Below are 20,262 nucleotides of genomic sequence, written 5' to 3'. Positions count from 1 at the left end.
CCTTAAGTAAAAAACAAACAAACAAAACAGTAAAATATCATCATCATCAATATGCCACCCATGTGACTGGTTGCCCCAGCCACTCTGTGCGGCTCCCAAGTAATGCAACTAACAAATGATTGAACATGCATGAATCAACAGCAACCAAGCAAATGAGAATGTTTAAGGTATTGGAACTTGAGAAAGACAGGGAAAAGATGGGTGCATCCTACAAAATTGTGAAAAAAGTGTGCTGTAAATAAACCAAACACAAATCCAAATGTTAGAGAGATTATAATATATATCAGAATAGCACAGAGGTGGAGGGGAGTTGGTGTAAATCAGGAGTGGCTAACATATTGTAGGATTCCCAGCTTCAGCTAGCATATCAAGTGGTCAGGAATGTTGGGTGGTGTAGCTCAGCAATGTCTTAAGGACGATAGATTAGCCATCCCTGGTGTACATGAAATCATCCCTCTAGGTACTAATAGATTAATCTATCTCAAAAACCAAGTCTTTAGGCTAAAGCACACTATTTCCAAATTTCCACAATAAGGCACACCACATCAAGGGATATGACACTTTCCCCCAGTCCACAGTAGCTAAACAGCAGGTAGGGAGCACAATGAGCATGTAGGGTTGGCTTCCTCTCAGCCCATGGAAGGATGTAGCACACCTAGAGTTGTGGCAATAGCAACTCCCTCGCCAAGCCCTGGTCATCTAAAACCAGCTGTGGAAGTTTGGCTTCACAACAAACCTTCATCAAAAAAGCAGCAGCTCCCCTTTTGGCAATGCCTTCATAGTGTTGCTTAATTCACTCTTTTCCATATACCATTACTTTCCAATCCATTGCCTGGCAAGGAACGCACATTCATTCTTTCATTTTTACAGTCTGTACAAACTGAGGAGCAAGATTCCAAAAGCTCGACCTGCTCAGCTGGTAACGACAACAACTCCTCTTAGGCTTTCCTTAAACGGAATTGAGAATGTATATGAGTCTTCTCTGTAGTGAGAGTGTATCATGTTTGCACCCCAAGGAATTTTCAGAATGCAGTTTCAAGAAACCAAGAACAAAACCAATAAATAATAGACTGATTTTTCCTTCTGTACGATTCTGGAATAAAGACTTAACTTGCACACGGGCTAATTTAAATTTCTAAACAGATTTTACATGCTAGTTATTTTAGTAGTCAAATTTGAATAAATCATAGAAGCACAACCAAGTAAGTTATGGAAACAAGATGTTTTTGAATACCAATTCTCAACAACAAAGCAAGTGCTGGGGACTGATTATTTACAAAAATAAAAAATTAATGATGTTCTCTCAGATGAAAACAGCCACCTGGTGTTTTCCTATGGACTATGATTTAAAGTATTAATTACTATCTGAGTTGGGGGGAGGGGAAAACACAAAAATCAAGACTTCTCAGTGAACTAAAAGTGTACTCACAGTGTTGGCAAGTTCCAGGTAACTTCCTCCAACTGAATTATTAAAATTGGAAGCTTGTGTAAGAAGTCTCTGCATTGCAACTTGTTGATTCATGGCATTGCCTCCATAGTCCAAGAACTTCTGCAGAGTTGAACGACTGTGTAAGTCAGGGCTCTGAAGGTCTCTAGCTCCAGAATCATATTCCCAACTTTCTCTAGCTCCCGAGAGGGTACCTGGGGAAAAAGGGAGGGGAAGGCTAGTTTATTAGAAGGAAGTGAACGATCCAATTCCACATCTTCTCCACTTTGGTGATCACAGAAGTTGAAATCTTGCGGCAGCCTTCATGATAACACCTTCCTTCCTTCCAATCTCTTCCCAAACCTGACATTTTTCATGGAGTTATTGAGACAAGACCCTGGTCCTCGGCCCCTACTGAAATTAAATACATATAAGTAATCTGAATACATGGTTTTTCCCTGCTTAATTTCACTTCCACCATAAACTCATGGGCTGAATATGATATTTTAAGTTTCCTTTCCTCTTTTTTTTCCAGGGGCCTGTCTTCTTGCTGCTAATTTGTAATGCCCCGTGCTCATGACTGATAGTCTATTAATAATTCCACCCTTTGGTCACAAAGGCATTTCAGCACCAATGACTCTTCTAAGAAGACCAACGCTACACCATATGAATCTTCTATTCTTCTTCAGCCTTTGTGCAACAGATACCGTTACACTTCAGAACAGACCCCTTTGCATGTTTTTAACGACCTGCACCAATCACCAGAGAAGGTTTTTTTTTTTTTTTTTTTGCCTGCCTGCCTGCTCACTTCAGCCTTCTCTCCTTTGTGTGGTCTGACTACAGACCCCAGATGGACTTGAGGAGCCTTATAATGACCCAGTTCATTCCATGCTGGTGGTGTGCATGGAAACAAACTTCTATACCAGCACCCCCCTTTGTTAACTCAGGTCCAGCAGAGGGTCAACAGGGAAGCAAATCACACCCCAAATAAATTACATCCAAATTCCACAAATTTTGATTGAATGTACTTCCAGATAAGTGATCTTAAGCCGCAGTAGAAGTTTATACCTGAAGGATCACCTCTCTCCATGTGACTCTACGAGGACCCTGAGATCATCTTCTGAGGCCCTTCTTCATGTGCCTCCTCCATGAGGGGTCTGGAGGGTGGCAACACAAGAACAGGCCTTTTCTTCTCTCCCCAGGGAGGTTCAACTAGCAACTTCATTATATACCTTTAGGCACCAGGCGAAAACCAGGCCACCGACTGATTGACATCTGCTGCCCTTTTCAAACGTGTTGTGAAAGGGGAGATTATCGAGTTGTCTTTGTCTTTATTATGTATTTTATGTTTTTCATATTGTGATTTTATGTTGAGAATCTCCCTGAGATCAACGGGTATAGGTCAGTATACAAATTTAAAATAATAAATAAGAATAAGAATAATATATTTAACAAGGATACCTCTTGTCACCATTCAACACTTCCTCATATTCAGAGATTTGATTCCTGGGCCTCAAAACAACTACCCTGTTACCTTAATACTTCCACAGCTAATAGAACAGAACATATTCTGTTGAAAATAGACTGGATAAAAATGTTCTGCTGAGACAGTGAGCTTATTAGATTAAAATGTAAGGATAAGTAGGCCGTAAGCTCTTGAAGTAGCAGCAGAGAAACTGTTTTATTGAACAATTATGTGCACATATTAATAAAGCTTTACTGAGTACACATTCAACATTCTGAGCTCCCAAGCAGAAACAATCGCCACCATCACTACTATACTGTAACAGCATAATCAGCTCAGAAAAGTATGAAACGCCCCAGAAATGCTAAAGCTAGCCACAGAAATTACGACAGTATATTGAAGTGTTGGTCGCAATTCATATCAAACTAGTGAAATACCTCTTAGTATGTTCCATAGGGAAGAAGGGAATTCTTAACAATCCCATGTAGGGTAAAGTAACCCGTTTCTCCACACCCTCAAGAGAATATTGCCCATCCTCATTTTTAACTTTTTCATGGTGTTCCCCAGTGGATAGCTCGGTTGGTTAGAGAGCATAGTGATGATAACACCAAGAGTGCAGGATCAATCCCCACATGGGATAGCTGCATATTCCTGCATTGCAGGAGGTTGGGCTAGAAGATGATCCTCAAGGTCCCTTCCAACTCTATAATTCTATTATCTTAATTTTATTTCCTGGTTATCTGCCAGCACCCTTCACTCCGACGCCACAACTTCCATCTACCCTAAATGTCTGCCTCCCTCACAGCAGCTTCCTTCCCGACACAAGTAACAGCTGGATTGAGAAGGGGGGACAAAACTGCGAAAGCCTGAGTTCCCAAGTCCTAACTCTACCCAGAAATGTGATTTTATTTTCTTTTATTAAAAAATCACATAACACCAAAGTATGTAAGCATGCAAGTCATGATAAACCTCCTTTAAACGCAAATTAAGACACTTCCTTTACAATAAACCACTAAGAAAAAATGAGCTTATAACCCTTGAGGGGCGGAGCTTCAAAAAACAAAATACTGTATAGCTTTACCTTCCATTTTACAGGGTAGGTTAAAATACTAACTTGAATATCTTAAAAACCTAACGTAGCCATACCATCTCTTAGTAACCTTAAGCATACCCATGATGATAAATTTTGCTGGGATATTTATAGGAGTGTGTTTGACTGATCTACCTGAACAGTTTTATGTTTGTTTACACAGTCATGTCTGCATCACATTTTCAGTTAAATTGATCAAATTAATCAACAGTGAAGTGCCGAACGATTAATAGCAATTGTGCACCTTTAAAAAAAAAATTTAAATGAGCATTTTGGTTCACACCGTATCAATGAAGTCTATTTTCAGTCTTCCTAAGACTCATTTAAAAAAACAGAGACTATTTTAAGATGCTGGACATAGTGCAGGATAAAGTTATTTTCAAAACAATCTAGACACAAATCTATATAAAATGCCTTTTCCTGCAATAAAAATACATACATCAGCTTGAGGAAACACTATTTATAAACATCTGTTTTCTCCACTACTTCGATCCTCTGGCATCAAACACATTTTCCCATTATGGTTTTTCTTTTTAACTGAAATCAATAGCAGGTGATCTTCAGTTGTAATGGACAATTGATCCCAAGGAGATGAGTGTGTTTATCATATTCTAACATTATACTGAGTGTAGGAAATAGCAACTTGGACTTCTGATGCCTGTTAGGTCATTTTGCATTGCTACACACTAGATGTAAATGATTTTTCAAGTACTTTAACACCTTTGTGAGACAAGAGTGCCTTTAAGATGTTTTCAGCTGCCAGTATTTTAGCTTTTGAATTGAGACAAAAAATTAAAATACCTGGTGCCCTGACTAATCAGGTTCATATTTTCAATTGGTCAAACCATTTTTAAAAAAATAATATATAAATTAAACCAAATAGGTTAACTGGATAAAACAGATCAGTTATAGATTTGTATGATGTCAAGATGAACAAGAGCAAGGGAAAAGCTAATTTATTTATTTAGACTAATGGTGCAGCTACAGAAATGAAGAACATACTTCTTGGTAAACTACAAAGAAAGAGGACGAGAGAAATCAATAGCAGAAAACCACAAAGGGTAGTTCCAAGCACACAAAACCAAATCCTATTTCATGCCAAGCCCAATCATTCTTCTTGGGATAAATTCATAACATTTTGTGATCTACGAAAAGGCCATAGCACAAAGATTGTTATTTCTTTACAAGTTTGGCGACTCTTTTCTCGTTGATTATGATGTCCTCCTTTCGAAGCACCCTATCGAAACTTACTAGCTTCAGGGTAAGTGAACACAAAAACAAGAAGGTTCAATATTGTTCTATGTTCCACAAAGTCAAGAATGTCCTACTGTAAAAATGGCAGCATCTCACAGCGAGTAGTCCTTGCTCTACAAACATGGATTACCAGAGCCAGCTCTCTACACAAAAGAGTTGTGACATAACCTGACTTAAGCATAAACAGGGTTGTTGTTTTTCAGCTGGAACTCATCGGAACTCTGTTCCAGCACCTTTCACCATTGGCATTATAAAAGAATAAGGGACGAATTCATGGGGTTCCAGCACCTATTCTTCTAGAAAAATAGCATTGTGTATAACCACAAGTACACTTGGGAAATAACTGCGTTTTGGTTACTATGTGCACGCTAAAATATTTACTAAATATTTAGTAACCATTTTATGTATCCTGGGGGCTCACGGAATAATCTTATTTAGCTGTTCAATCTTTAATACTCATTAAGTTCATTCCATAGCCTTGGGCAAATTGCTATTTCCCAATCCCACTGAAAAGCTTGCTTCAAAGGCAAAAATGTGTTAACTTCAGAATGACATGAGCCCTCGGAGGCCTGTAGGGTCCTGTTTGTGAAATATTTTAAGGATAATATATCCTGTATTTATAGCTACTTTGATTTGGACACTATTTTTTGCAAATCTTGTTGAAAGCGCCGTCTTATTTAGGTGGCTGAATGAGTTTCAGTTGTTGATGCCCAAGGGCATTGTAAAGGCATATGGAGGGATAAAACCCACCTCCTCTGTGCTCAACTTCCCCTGAAATATCAGGTTGGTAGTTTAGGGGTGCTGATAGCCTTATCCAAGCAGTCTCAATCACACTGGCACAAAGCACCTTTCAAAAGCTTAGGCTAATGCACCAGTTACAGCCTCTCCTGATAAAGACAGTCTAGACTAGGGCTAAGCAACCTAAGGCCCGGGGGCTGGATGTGACCCAATCACCTTCTCAATGTGGCCTGCGGATGGTCCAGGAATCAGTGTTTTTATATGAGTAGAATGTGTCCTTTTATTTAAAATGCATCTCTGGGTTATTTGTGGGGCCTGCCTGGTGTTTTTACATGAGTAGAATGTGTGATTTTAATTAAAATGCATCTCTGGTTTATTTGTGGGGCATAGGAATTCGTTCACCCCCCCTCCATAAAATATAGTCCGGCCCACTACATGGTCTGAGGGACGGTGGACCGGCCCACGGCTGAAGAAGGTTGCTGACCCCTAGTCTAGACCATGGGTAGGTAAACTAAGGCCTGGGGGCCGGATCTGGCCCAATCGCCTTCTAAATCCAGCCCATGGACGGTCCGGGAATCAGCATGTTTTTACATGAGTAGAATGTGTCCTTTTATTTAAAATGCATCTCTGGGTTATTTATGGGGCCTGCCTGGTGTTTTTACATGAGTAGAATATGTGCTTTTATTTAAAATGTATCTCTGGGTTATTTGTGGGGTATAGGAATAGTCCAGCCCCCCACAAGGTCTGAGGGACAGTGGACCAGCCCCCTGCTGAATAAGTTTGCTGACCCCTGGTATAGCCGCCGTTTTTCCTGCACCGATAGCATCTCATTCAGAGTACATGGTGTTGCTTGCTGAAGAAATGCAATTAGTGCAGAGAACATCAGTAAGTTGATTAATTGGAATCAGACAAATGGAACACATCTCTTCAGTTCACAAAGTGTTGTGCTGCCTTCCCATCTGTTCCTACGCACAATTCAAAGTGCAGATATTGACCCTAAGTGGCTGGTACATTAAGGACCAGTTTTCCTTGCGTAAAACCACCTGGGTGTTAAGAATGGTGTCTAATGCTCTGTTCTGGGTCACTCTGACTTCCAAAGGAAGCTGAATTGTGACAGGAAACAGGACTTTTTCAATGATGCCCTCCATTATCATATCTGCATTTCCTCTACAGGGAATCTGGCACTTCCATTATTTTGTAATCAGTGCCTGGTAAACAGCTTTTATTTCGGTTTCTTTCTTCTTTTTGGTATTTAAGAAGGTAACTCTGCTTTTAGGCTGGTATTTTATTTTAAGCTACCTTGCTATGATTTGTCAAAACAATAAGGTCACAGTGAAATCATTATTAAGCAAATTTCACTGTGACCTTATTGTTTTGACCTGTGAACCTTAAGTGAGCATACATGCTCCTTAAAGCACCTGATAAGGGAAGTTAGGATGCAAACATAAGAAAACTATTTTCCAGAAACCAGTAATTGTTTTATATTTTACCATAAGATAAATATAAAGGAATCATCATTCTATACCCTTGTTTTGTAAGATTTCCAGCTGCATCTTCTATGAGAAAAATGATACACCAAATCCCCACTTAATCACAACAATATCTGAACAATCAGAGAACAGCTGCAGTGCATTGAGCCAAGGCAGGAGTTAAATACCAAAATATGTATTAACTCCATGCATAATGGTGACTTCTCCTCATATAATGCTTATAGTTCTCAACTATACACCAGTAAAATCCAACGTATGTCAGGGCACTGCTAAAAAAGAAAAGTATGCACTGTGCTGCTAGACTTTATTTGAGATATTCATGTTAAGAATAGGCTTAACACATGATTGAATCACTAAAGAAAACTATGAATGACAAATCAGAAGAATTTGGAGAATTCCAGTTCCACCAAAACCAGTGGAACTTGAACATTAAACTGTGCACTTATTGAAACAAATGGAGGGTGGAACTTTGCCCCAATGACCCTGTGGCAAGAATGAACCTCCACAGCCCTACCATTGGCTTCAACGTACATGGGGCAGGGACACGGAGACAGTACAGTGGAAATAATAATCACAGTGTGGGAAAGACCCTGGGCAAGAGTTATAGAGGACATTGGAAAGGCCAGGACCTTCAGTCTTCGCAGCTGCTTCATCGGGGCAAGACCTGGAAAAGGTTGCAGAGGGTAACACTAGGCCGAAGCTGTGGTTTGCTTCCTTGAATAAGCAGTTAACTTCATTGGCCTTGGGTGACTTATTGTTTTATTTTGCTGACCTAAGCCTGGCTCCAACCCTGCCAATGGATGAGCGGTGTTTTATTCTGGGCAGACAAGGCATTTAGCAACAGCACCACCAGGCCAGAGGCTTGGTTGCCCAGTATCCCCAGATTCTGAAATACAGTGTGCGAAGCAGAAAGAGCAAGGGTTCTGATGGACTCCTCTTCACCAATGGATACCAGTCCCACTCCCAGCCCACCCTTGACCCTGGCCCCAACACGTAACATCTTTGACCCACCTCAAAGACATAGAAATGCAGCAGAGGACGGTGTCTGGGGGAACATCCACAAGGAGACATTTACAAAAACAAAAGCCAGGTGTGACTCACAAAAATTCCACACTCCTCTCCTGCCTCACATCCACATCTAGACCACATCCAGTCTCTCACCTCCAGATAAACATTGCTCACAAAGCCTACAAAACAATAAAAGGGGCTGAGCCCTTGCTTTAACCCAAAGACACCAGTGCAGGTGAGCTGGTTTGGGGAGAGAACTCTGAACAGCTGCAGCCATTCAGGCTAATAGTCTACAGGCTCAGTGGGGCCCAGTCCTGATGAAAATACCTCCCAGAAACAAGAGCAGCTGCTTTTGCAAGGTGGGTAAGGGGCTCGGTCAGTGTTTCCCTAGCTTGGGTCGCCAGCTGCTAGGGATGATGGGAACTGTAGTCCAAAAACAGCTGGAGATCCAAGTTTGGGAATCACTAGGCTTGGTGTTAACCAATACCAGGAGCTCTCCTGCTCTTCCAGCCAGATGCCTCTCCCCCACTTAATTCTGCTTCTGTAGGAGGAATTATCAGGGCAGGAATCCCATTTCCAGCTCCAATTTAAAAAATACTTCAGTTGAAAGCAAGTCTTTCAAAGCAATTCTATAGGTAACTTTTGCATACAGAAAAGTTGCTTTCCGGGGCAATAAACCTGACAGATTTACAAACCTGAAGCCTACAAATTGAGATGCCCCCTTTTTTTCTCCAACCCACCCATTATTAATGACCAGTTCACAGCTTTTATAGAGAACAAATGCTACGATTCTTCCTTTTATGTAATTATAGGATGCATAAGACAATAAAAATGCATAAGAATTTATTATGCAAGCCTTGAAAGATCAGAGCAACAATATAAATGTCCCAATTTTATCAGATCCTGCTTAAGGGAAAACATTCTATTATAAAGAAGCCAAATTTATTTCAACCTTGCCCCCCTCCCCACTCAAAATTCCATGTCATTTAGTTCCCAAGTAGCTAATTTTGAGATTTCTCCCCTTAGGGTCCCCCCCCCGCAACAGATTTTATGTGTTTGTGCATACCTCAGTGTCCCCCTAAGTCTACTGATATCTCCCTCTTCTGCATGACTGCTATGTTTCTAGCTACATAATGGCGGGCTCTTCTCCCTGAAGTTCAGAAAACAAAAATAAAGTGACTGCCAGCAAAGCTACAATATGGCATATCTGTTTCGGAGGGGACTCACAACAAATCATTTGCTTTCTATTTAATTAAGACTGACCTACACCATTACTCACACACAAGACAATTTAATGAAAACTGCACGTATCAGCTGCAGAGAACACAGAAAATGGGATGCACAGTTCTTACAATAGGTCATTTATCTTGACATTATGCTAATGGCAGTAAAACCTTGGAGCAAAACACAGTTAACATGTTTACCACGAAGTTCTTCATGTTAGATTGTTCTGTGTATTACATGACTGCCACTTTTCCCCACCAATGCACTTCTGCAACTAAGATAAATACGTAGTTCCTTGGAAAGTCATGTTGTCTTAATCTATTTACAGACAGGAGTGCCCGATTCGATGCATGTTTACTCTTAAGCAAACACTGCTCACTTCAAGGAAGCTTATTCCCAACCCAGGTTGTACCCAATGTTAGTCCTGCACAGAGCAGATCCACTGAAATGACTTAGGACCTTCGATTTCAGTCTACTCAGAGGAAAGCTTAGTTGGCGATGGTAGCCCTCTGAGGATAGTACATCTACTTGCTAACATTAATCCCAGCATGGTGTGCAACAACACCAGCGATGGCATTTAAAGCATACATAATAGAAATACGAATTCAGTGCCAATACACATAAAAAGTCAATCTACTGTTATGACTTAAAATCAATTTGCATGTTTGTTCTGTATGAGAACTCCCAATATTCTTTTTTATCCCTTGGCTCCACTAAAAACAGGTATTACTTACCTACAAATGCTTATTCTGGAGAGTGCTGTGCATAGTAATAAGAGCCGTAATCTTATATCATCAGAAGGCCAACATGAAAACTAAATGCCCATGAAATTTTACAGCCAAACTCTAAAGCAGAAGAGGCCATAGAGTTCTGAGCTACAACATCATCATCGTTGTTGTTGTTGTTGTTGTTGTTAGCTACCCATCTGACTGGGTTGCCCCAGCCACTCTGGGCGGCTCCCAACAGAATATTAAAAATACAATAAAACATCAAACATTAAAAACTTCCCTATACAGGCTTCCTTCTAAAAGTGAAATAGAAGTGAAATAGTGAAGTGAAATAGAAATAGTGAAATAGCAATAGTGAAATAGTGAAGTGAAATAGAAATAGTGAAATAGCAATAGCAATAGTGAAATAGTGAAGTGAAATAGAAATAGTGAAATAGAAATAGCAATAGTGAAATAGTGAAGTGAAATAGAAATAGTGAAATAGCAATAGCAATAGTGAAATAGTGAAGTGAAATAGAAAAGTGAAAGTGAAATAGAAATTTCCTTAAACATCTGATGGGAGGGCATTCCACAGGGAGGGTACCACTACCGAGAAGGCCCTCTGCCTGGTTCCCTGTAACTTCACTTTTTGCATTGAGGGATCAGTATATACTCTGGCAAATCACATTTCCAATCTAGTCAAAATTAGGTATTTTTAGCCTTTGGCTCAATTCTATTGGACAAACATTAGCAATATGCTAACTCTCTACAAGCAGAACAGTTTCAGACTGTCATGGAATATCAACACACTGGATACTTTCAATGGTCTGCGTTCTATACTTGCCCCATTCTTAAAGCTCAAAAACCACATCATTTGCACCATCACGTCTCTCCCAGCCCTCAACCTGTGCAAAAGATTTTCAGGACTGTTTTGTGTTCTTTTTTTCAGTAGGTGGCACCCTAATGCTATATTGTCAGTTAACCCTCTGGTGAAAAGAGCTGTGTAGTTCACCAATGAACAGCAGCAAAGTCAGTGTCAATCTCTTACATAATGAAACATAATTCTAGAGAACTAAGTCAGTTTCTCTGGAATTTTTCAACTTAAGTAACCAGGATTAGACACACACCTCAGAAAAAGGGCAGTAGCTAGACACAGTTCAAGCTGTAAACAGCTATCACTGCAATTGCATCCCTCAGCATAAACATTAAACAAAGACTTGCACAAAAGCATAATTTTATTTCAAAGTAAATTTTGCTCACATTCTTGATACAAAATTATCACCAATGCTTTTAAACAATTGGCAAATGAAGTGTATAGTTTATAAAATTATTTATAAAGTTAGTTTGAAATTGAGTTACAAAACAAAGACCATACTTTTAGCAGGCAATTATTTAGAACTAGAGAAGAACAAGGCATAGGTGTGTTAGATAGATAATGTATTACGGCCAAAGACCAGCTCGCATAACACAATGATGACAGCGTTCATAAAGATAAAATATACAATTAGAGCAGATTGCAGCAATAGCTCATGAGTTAAAATTGAGATATATACATACACCCGTACAACTGAGATTTCGGCTACCATAAAAATTGACCCTGAGGCGCCCCAAAGGACGACTTCAGCTTTTCCCTAGTAAGCTATTTTATTCTAGTGGATGATCTGTGCCTACAGATCTGGGCGCAGAATCTGGCTACCAGCCAGGTCATCTTGGGATCTTTGCCTAAGGAATAGGTCTGTTTCTTTCATTCTAGGTTTAAATCAGCGTTTCCCAGACTTGGGTGTCTAGCTGTTTTGGACTACAATTCCCATCATCCCTGCCTACTGGTCCTAATAGCTAGGAATGGTGGGAATCATAGTCCAAAAAAGAGATGGAGACCCAAGTTTGGAAAACAATGGTTTAAATGATCTCCTAAAGTAGAGGTGGGGAACCTGTGCCCCTCCAGACACTGTTGGATTCCAACATCCATCCATCTCAACGAGCAAGGCTAATGATCGGGATGATGGGATATGTAGTCCCGCAACATTGGAAGGGTCACAGGTTCCCCATTCATGGCCTAATGCTTAAGATTCTGGCCTTGATCAATTCATTATTCACTCTCATATTACAAATCTAATAAAGCTATCATGTCAAGGGCTGGCAACCAGCGTGGATAAAAATCAATGTGGTGTGTTTTTTTAAAAAGGGGTTTTTTTATTTAAATCAGTTTTTTTATTTAAATCAGATTTTTTAAAATTTAAATTGGATTTTTGAAATAAAATGCTTTTGGAGGAAAAATCTTTCTAAAGATAGTTTTCTATTTAAGTTCCATTATAGTCCAAAGGTTATTCATTAAGAAATAAGGATTTGTTTTAAGTTTTTCATGTGTGTTAAAACTCAGTCTAAGGTTTGTTTTTTTAAAAAAAAAAGTTTAACCACATCAGTTAACAAACACAGATACATATGCTATAATGTTATTGTTTTAGCTAAATTAATTGTTTAAATTGTTATTGAGGAAATTATTGTTTTTCTCCTTCCAATAAAGTACAGCAGAAAAGTTGTCCAAATATAAACAGTTAACTTATTAAACCTCACAATAATTTCATAATTATTGGTCTAAATATTTCTAATAGTATAACCAAATCAGTACATATAACTGTAAAAACTACTCTGAAAATTTATTATTCCAAAAATGAAACCTTCATCTGGTTGTAAATATTAAGAATATACCAGCAAGAATGAGTCTTTCTGTCAAAAAATGATTTAAATCAAGTCTTACTGACTAGTGATTTAAATCATGATTTAAATCAAATCAAATCCACCCTGATGGCAACTAAACCTGCAACCCTAAGTAAACTTACTAGGAAGCTAATACCCACTTAACAAAGTTGCATTTACTTATTTATATATAACCTAATATAAAATTAAGAAAAGCTTATATTCTTCTGTATCATTAATCAAGTATCCGATCTGTGAACTCAGACAGTTACAAGTAGGATAGCAAAATACTAACAGTAATATACGTAATTAAAAGGCTAAGACTTCATGAGAAACCAGGTTTTTTAAGAACATATGTTTTCTATTAATGAAGGAATTTTTAAGAGATTGCAAAATATCACATCTTGTTATTATAAAATAACCCTTAACAGTCTATACTACCTACACAGCACAAAGTATGTTTTCACACATAATGGCCTTTTAAAAGGCATCCAGAAAAAGACGTGAATTAAGAAGGCCTCTCCACCAAAAATAAATTTATGGAATGCTTAACGTTATGTGCCCTACTTTGACATCCTACACAGGTTGAATGCTTGTTCACTACTAAAACTAAAGTACAGAAGTTGATGCTACCAGCAAGGCTGCAATCTTTGCTCCCTTTGAATGAGAGGGTATATAGCTTGAGAGTACTTCTCTATCCATCGCTCACCCATCAGCTTTGGCAGGGCCACCATATCTGGACAGAGACAGCCTAACATCTGTCGTCTATGCTCCGGAAACCTCTAGGTAAGATTACTGCAACCCATTAAAAGTGGGGATGCCTCCGAATAAACTTCAGTCCGGTTTGGAAACTTAATCTGGTGCAGCATTCAGCGGCCAGGAGAAACTTTTTCAAGTTTAAAAATTATTTACAGAAATACTGCAAAATTAATAAATGTTAAAAGAATGGTGGAATGAAGTTATATGGCTTTAGCAGAAATGTTATAAGGATTTAAGTATAAACAGATTAATAGAATATTATAGGTAAAATAAGGTTAGAATGTGTTAAGATAATTATAGGACAGAAAACAGAGAAAGATGGAAAGGAATTGCTGAAATAATTGATAGAAGGTGGAATACAAAAAGGGAGGTGCGAGGTCGGTGAAATAAGTGAATGAAAGACAAGATATTGAAACTGTTTAAGTCTTTTAAACTGTTTTTGTTTGGTTTTGTTAGTTTAATGTGTTAGTGTTATGTAGTGTCATTGTACTGTATTGTATTGTTCCTTTTTTGTTTTGTTTTTGTTTTTGCTTTGTTTTGTAGTGTATAAACTGTTCAAAAAGTAATAAATATTATTTTTTTTAAAAAAAGAGAAACTTTTTCAAGCTCTAATAAGTTTAGCTAATTTGCTAAGTAGGATCTTAGAGGGCAAAACGTTAAAATGTGCCAACAAAACTGTTATTCTGTACTTAGGTAACTACAGAAAAATATAGATGTGATATGAATTTGTTAGAGGCAGACTAAGACAGACTGTACTGCATATGGTCCATTAGCTGATGCATGTAGCTTTTTTCAAATCTGTATCTTTTATTCTCTAAACCATAGATTTGCACTAGGTACAAAGACAGCAGATAAAAAGAAGACGAACCAGCAACAGAAACTTTCCCCATTAACTCTCTTTCCCACATAGATACAAAAGAATTGAGCAAAGCCTGATAAAACAGAGACATATAGGAGGGGCAGGAAAGCGGATTCAGAGTGAGTAAAGTATACCCATTCCAAGTTTTAATGAGCTAAGCCTGACTTCCATGATTAAGGGTAGTACTAGCAACACATTCCCAGGGACGCGGGTGGCGCTGTGGGTTAAAGCCTCAGCGCCTAGGACTTGCCGATCAAAAGGTCGGCGGTTCGAATCCCCGTGGCGGGGTGCGCTCCCGTCGTTCGGTCCCAGCGCCTGCCAACCTAGCAGTTCGAAAGCACCTTCGGGTGCAAGTAGATAAATAGGGACCGCTTACCAGCGGGAAGGTAAACGGCGTTCCGTGTGCTGCGCTGGCTCGCCAGATGCGGCTTGTCATGCTGGCCATGTCTTCGGACAGCGCTGGCCCCCAGCCTCTTAAGTGAGATGGGCGCACAACCCTAGAGTCTGGCAAGACTGGCCCGAACGGGCAGGGGTACCTTTACCTTTACCTTTAGCAACACATTTAGGTGTACCCAGTATAGGTCCAAGAAAGAAACACCAAGCTGTTCCTAATGAAAACTTAAAACCAGATTGAGGCTCCATACGAATTCTGCTTGCAACTGCTTTGCTGTGTTCACCCATAGGCTGCTGCAACAAATTTGCTGCTTTTTGTGAAGAAATATCAAGGCAATGCAATTAGTGTATATTTTTGTTCGGAATGTGCTAATTTGCACTGCACAGTCCAGTTGGTAATGAAAGCTGTTCCTGAGATACTCGCAGGAATCAACTTGTTCTAACTTGTGGCTATCCATGTTCTTGGAACACTTGGCCTTCTTAAAAAAAATGCAACTTTTTATTTTGCATAGTTAGATATTCTTTCCTACAGTAATCTTCAAATCAAGTGAGCAATCATCTAAGTTCTAAAAAGGTTTGCAAGAGGATGAGAAGTTATTGCACCCACAGTTGTGGGAAGATCAGTCAAGAAGAAGTTTAATAAGATGGAAGCAAGGACACATCATTGCCTAACTTCACAGGGGAAAAACACCACATCAGTCTGTGACAACGTACAGCATCACTGCTGATCACATGGTGCATCTATAAAGGCATCAATTTCCTGGTTTTGTGGAACTTCAGTCAAAAAGAGATTGTGTTAACTCTGATCCTAAAACTGCAGGGTTTTTTTTATTTATTAAAAACACACACACACACCAATAAACAACTATTAGGGGCATAGCTGCCCAAAACAAATGCAACCTAAGATCCTCTCTCCCAGCTCTCTATTTTCATGCAGAGAAACAAGCTGTTGCTACTTGCCAGAACCATAAGCTTGAGAACTAAGCAAGTATCAATGGGGAGATCTTGACGACCACTTCATACATTTTCCAAAGCACACCTGTGCATAGACGTAGGAAATAAATGTACAGCCATGTTTAGCAAAATGTTTTACACACAGCAGTTTGCAGTGTGTTCCCAATATGTATAGTTTAAAATACATGCACAATTTCCACAAATGATGCTAAAATAAGCATGTCGGAAAGAAAATGATTTACTCCAATAAACTAGATCAGGCTTCCTCAACCTTGCCCCTCCACATGTTTTTTTGGCCTACAACTCCCATGATCCCTAGCTAGCAGGACCAGTGGTCAGGGATGATGGGAATTGTAGTCTGGAGGGCCGAGGTTGAGGAAGCCTGAACTAGATGATACCACGATGGTGGCCGTATCTGTGTAATCTTTACTTTTAGACAATGGAGGCACAACGAAACAACACTTACCCAAACTGTTATTGCTGCTTGTTGGCCAGGAAGCTATTCTATCCCTTAATGTTTTCTTTTTGCAAGAGTCATCTGATTTCACAGAGAGTTCCACTTCTTCCTTCCTGATTTCTCGCACAAGCTGCATGCGGCATCGTGTGAATTCCTGAAAGGAAATCTTCCCACTTTCATCTGCGCCAAGTTGATGCATGATCTCAGCCACAGAATCCTCCATGTTCAGTTGGCGGCAAACCATCAGCAGGTCATTCCTAGACACATGAGAGAAAGGGAAAGGGAGAAAGAGAAGACCGAAACACTTGTAGTTTTGTACAAATACAAGCACCTCTGTATTGGATGATTAAAGGTAAAGGTAAAGGTACCCCTGCCCGTACGGGCCAGTCTTGACAGACTCTAGGGTTGTGCGCTCATCTCACTCTAGAGGCCGGGAGCCAGCGCTGTCCGCAGACACTTCCAGGTCATGTGGCCAGCGTGACAAGCTGCACCTGGCGAGCCAGCGCAGCACACAGAACGCCATTTACCTTCCTGCTAGTAAGCGGTCCCTATTTATCTACTTGCACCCGGGAGTGCTTTCAAACTGCTAGGTTGGCAGGCGCTGGGACCGAGCGACGGGAGCGCACCCTGCGCGGGGATTTGAACCACCGATCTTTCGATCGGCAAGTCCTAGGCGCTGAGGGTTTTACCCACAGCGCCACCCGGGTCCCTGTATTGGATGATTAGTAGCTAGTAATTCAAAAGAAGTTTTCAAGTCTGATAAAGTAACTTCAATCCCCCCCCCCCTATTTCTTAAAAGGAACTTTGAGATAAGATTTCAGCCACAGAAGTGATGTTTGAACCAGGGCCATCTCTTCCAGGAGTGCAAGGGGTGCGATGCACCCGGGCACCAAACTCTGAGGGGCGCCAAATGCATACCGGTCCCTTTCGATCGACAGCAGTGAAAAGCAATGAAGTCCCCATCTCCCCTCCTCCATCATTCTCTTACTCTGTACCATCAAACAAAAGCATGTGTGAGTGATCACCCCCCTCCCCAAAAAAGCTCAACAACAACTTTGAGTTCGCCTCCCTTAAAAAAAGGGGTGCTGGGCGGATCTTTGCACCCCGGTGGCGCATATGCTAAAGACGGCCCTGGTTTGAACATATGGTAAACCCCAGTGCTTTCTTGGCAGAGCCACATAAAGCAAACCCTTGAGAAACTACATACCCGTACTTTATGTTTTGGAGTTTGTAGGTGCCTTGATCATTGCAACTGAGAAGTACCAAGACCACACAGAGGTTGTGAAACACAAACAAAGAAGTAGAAATAAAACAAACTGATGTATATTGTGCTCTAGGAGGCTTGGTTTGGTCAGAATCGAGTATACACTTCCAGAGTTAACACTAAAGACATTACTTCTGGTAAATGAGCTATCATAGCCGCTAGAAGGCTGTGAAAATTTGTGTCCTGGGTTTTTTTTACTCTCTACCCATGTGCTGCTATCTGAAACCAAAGAGGTACATTGGTTTGTCAGATGTGAAATATATTGGCATTATTTTCAGCCCTACTTTTAAAACCTTGAAAATATTAGCTGAGAGAATATGAGACTGTTTCTAAATGTTTTTCCCCCCTTTTAATTGTATTCTTTTGCAGTTTTGTTGTTTGTTGCCCTGGACTCCTTTGGGGTTAAAGGTAAAGGTAAAGGTACCCCTGCCCATACGGGCCAGTCGTGTCCGACTCTAGGGTTGCGTGCTCATCTCGCTCTAGAGGCTGTGGGCTGGCGCCGTCCGAAGACACTTCCGGGTCACGTGGTCAGTGTGACAAAGCTGCAGCTGGTGAGCCAACACCAGCGCCGCACACGGAAACGCCGTTTACCTTCCCCGCTATAAAGCGGTCCCTATTTATCTACTTGCACTTAGGGGTGCTTTCGAACTGCTAGGTGGGCAGGAGCTGGGACCGAACGACAGGAGCTCACCCCGCCACGGGGATTCGAACCGCCGACCATACGATCGGCAAGTCCTAGACACTGAGGGGTTAACAGTGGGATAAAAATTTAAAAAATAAAATAAAATTATAATAATGTTCTATTGACACACTTCAAAACTCTAATGCCAATCTGTTCTACAAAAGGATGTCTTAAATATTTGTTTGGCTGGAATGTGATCATACAACAAAACCAAACAGCTGTTCAAATCCAAACAAATCCCTGTTCTGACTTTTTAAAGAGTAAAGCTATATCTACTGCAACCAATTCAATGTTTACACAGGTGAATTGGGCATTTTCCTTTCCACAATCACTCCCAAACATGAGGTGACATATTACAAATCCTGTGAACCATAGTATCCATGGGTACAACTTTTGGCCATTTCTATTACCAAATCTGCAAAAAAAAACCATAAGATTGAAAGCTGAAAACAACCCACACCAATACATGCAGTCAGATGTGGAAGTTCCACCACCCCCAAAAATTCAGGGAATGGTAGCTTGGGAGAAGGGCTCTCTCTGTGGTAGCCTTTAAGTTTTGCAACTCCGTTTCCACAGAGGTGTATCTAACACTTTTACAGAAAGGTGCTTTACATACAGTCAGACTACTGATCCATATCGGTAATATCTGCACTGGCTGGCAGTGGCTCTCCAAGATTTCAGAGAGATTTCTCTTCCAGTCCTACCTGGTGCTCCTGGGAATTTCTGGACCATGCCCCCCCCCCTCTTTTATATCTTCTGCTGTACACTTTACCTTGGCTTTGACAGCTAAGGTGTTTTTCTGAGACCTAGCTCTTCTGCTTTGTTTAACCTACACTATGCTAGCTTTGTTTGGAATTGTTTTACTTGTATGGTTATGTTGTTGTAACTCACCCTGTGACCCTATGGCGGCTAAAAAAATCTTACAAATAAAATGAAGGAATTTCCTCTATGCATGCCAAAAACAACTTTAGACGTGGGGCGAAGGGAATTTCCAATGGGAGCATAACACTATTATTTCCAAGCTTTTCATCAAGAAGCCTTGAAAACTTCACGGAATCATAGCATTGCTGAGATAGAAGGGAAGGGTCATCTAGTTCAACTTCCAGCAGCAGTTATCTCAACGAAAGCATCCAGGATAGATGGCCATCCAACCTCTCCTGAAAACCCTCCCGAAAAGGAGACTCCACCACATGGGTAGGCCTACTAAAGCCCGGGGGCCGGATCTGGCCCAATCACCTTCTCAATCGGGCCCACAGATGGTCCGGGAATCAGCGTGTTTTTACATGAGTAGAATGTGTCCTTTTATCGTATTTTTTGCTCTATAAGACTCACTTTTTCCCTCCTAAAAAGTAAGGGGAAATGTGTGTGCGTCTTATGGAGCGAATGCAGGCTGCGCAGCTATCCCAGAAGCCAGAACAGCAAGAGGGATCGCTGCTTTCGCTGCGCAGCGATCCCTCTTGCTGTTCTGGCTTCTGGGATTCAGAATATTTTTTTTCTTGTTTTCCTCCTCCAAAAACTAGGTGTGTCTTATGGCCTGGTGCGTCTTATAGAGCAAAAAATACGGTATTTAAAATGCATCTCTGGGTTATTTGTGGGGCATAGGAATTCATTCATTTTCCCCAAAAAATATAGTCTGGCCCCCCACAAGGTCTGAGGGACAGTGGACCGGCCCCCCTGCTGAAAACGTTGTTGACCCATGGTCCACCTCTTGTGGGAGTCTGTTCAACCGCCGAATAACTTTAGTGTCCTTTTGATACTATGGGAATAACTTTTTATTTGCCCATGCTTTTTAGTA

At 40.5% G+C, this 20,262-nt stretch overlaps 1 protein-coding gene across 5 annotated transcripts in view; it reads right to left on the bottom strand.

Annotated features, from left to right (window-relative positions):
- The window catches only part of MCC (MCC regulator of WNT signaling pathway), a 204,968-nt gene that overhangs the window by 168,843 nt on the left and 15,863 nt on the right, over positions 1-20,262 (bottom strand). For 2 of the 5 annotated variants that reach the window (XR_014503049.1, XM_083403790.1), the window contains exons 2-3: positions 16,531-16,778; positions 1,430-1,641 (exon numbers count right to left, since the gene is read on the bottom strand). Coding sequence is in view for 4 of the 5 variants with exons in the window: in XM_083403790.1 (XP_083259916.1) it covers positions 1,430-1,641; positions 16,531-16,778 (460 nt within the window). In the remaining variant the exon portion in view is untranslated. Of the gene's footprint in view, positions 1-1,429; positions 1,642-2,506; positions 2,532-2,887; positions 2,916-16,530; positions 16,779-20,262 lie in introns of those variants that run through there. The other 3 variants (XM_083403791.1, XM_083403792.1, XM_083403794.1) reach the window with 3 other exon arrangements.

The sequence above is a fragment of the Podarcis tiliguerta genome, assembly GCF_965153285.1.
Source record: "Podarcis tiliguerta genome assembly, chromosome: 11".
Taxonomy (NCBI): domain Eukaryota; kingdom Metazoa; phylum Chordata; class Lepidosauria; order Squamata; family Lacertidae; genus Podarcis; species Podarcis tiliguerta.
This window is presented reverse-complemented; position numbering and strand designations above follow the sequence as displayed.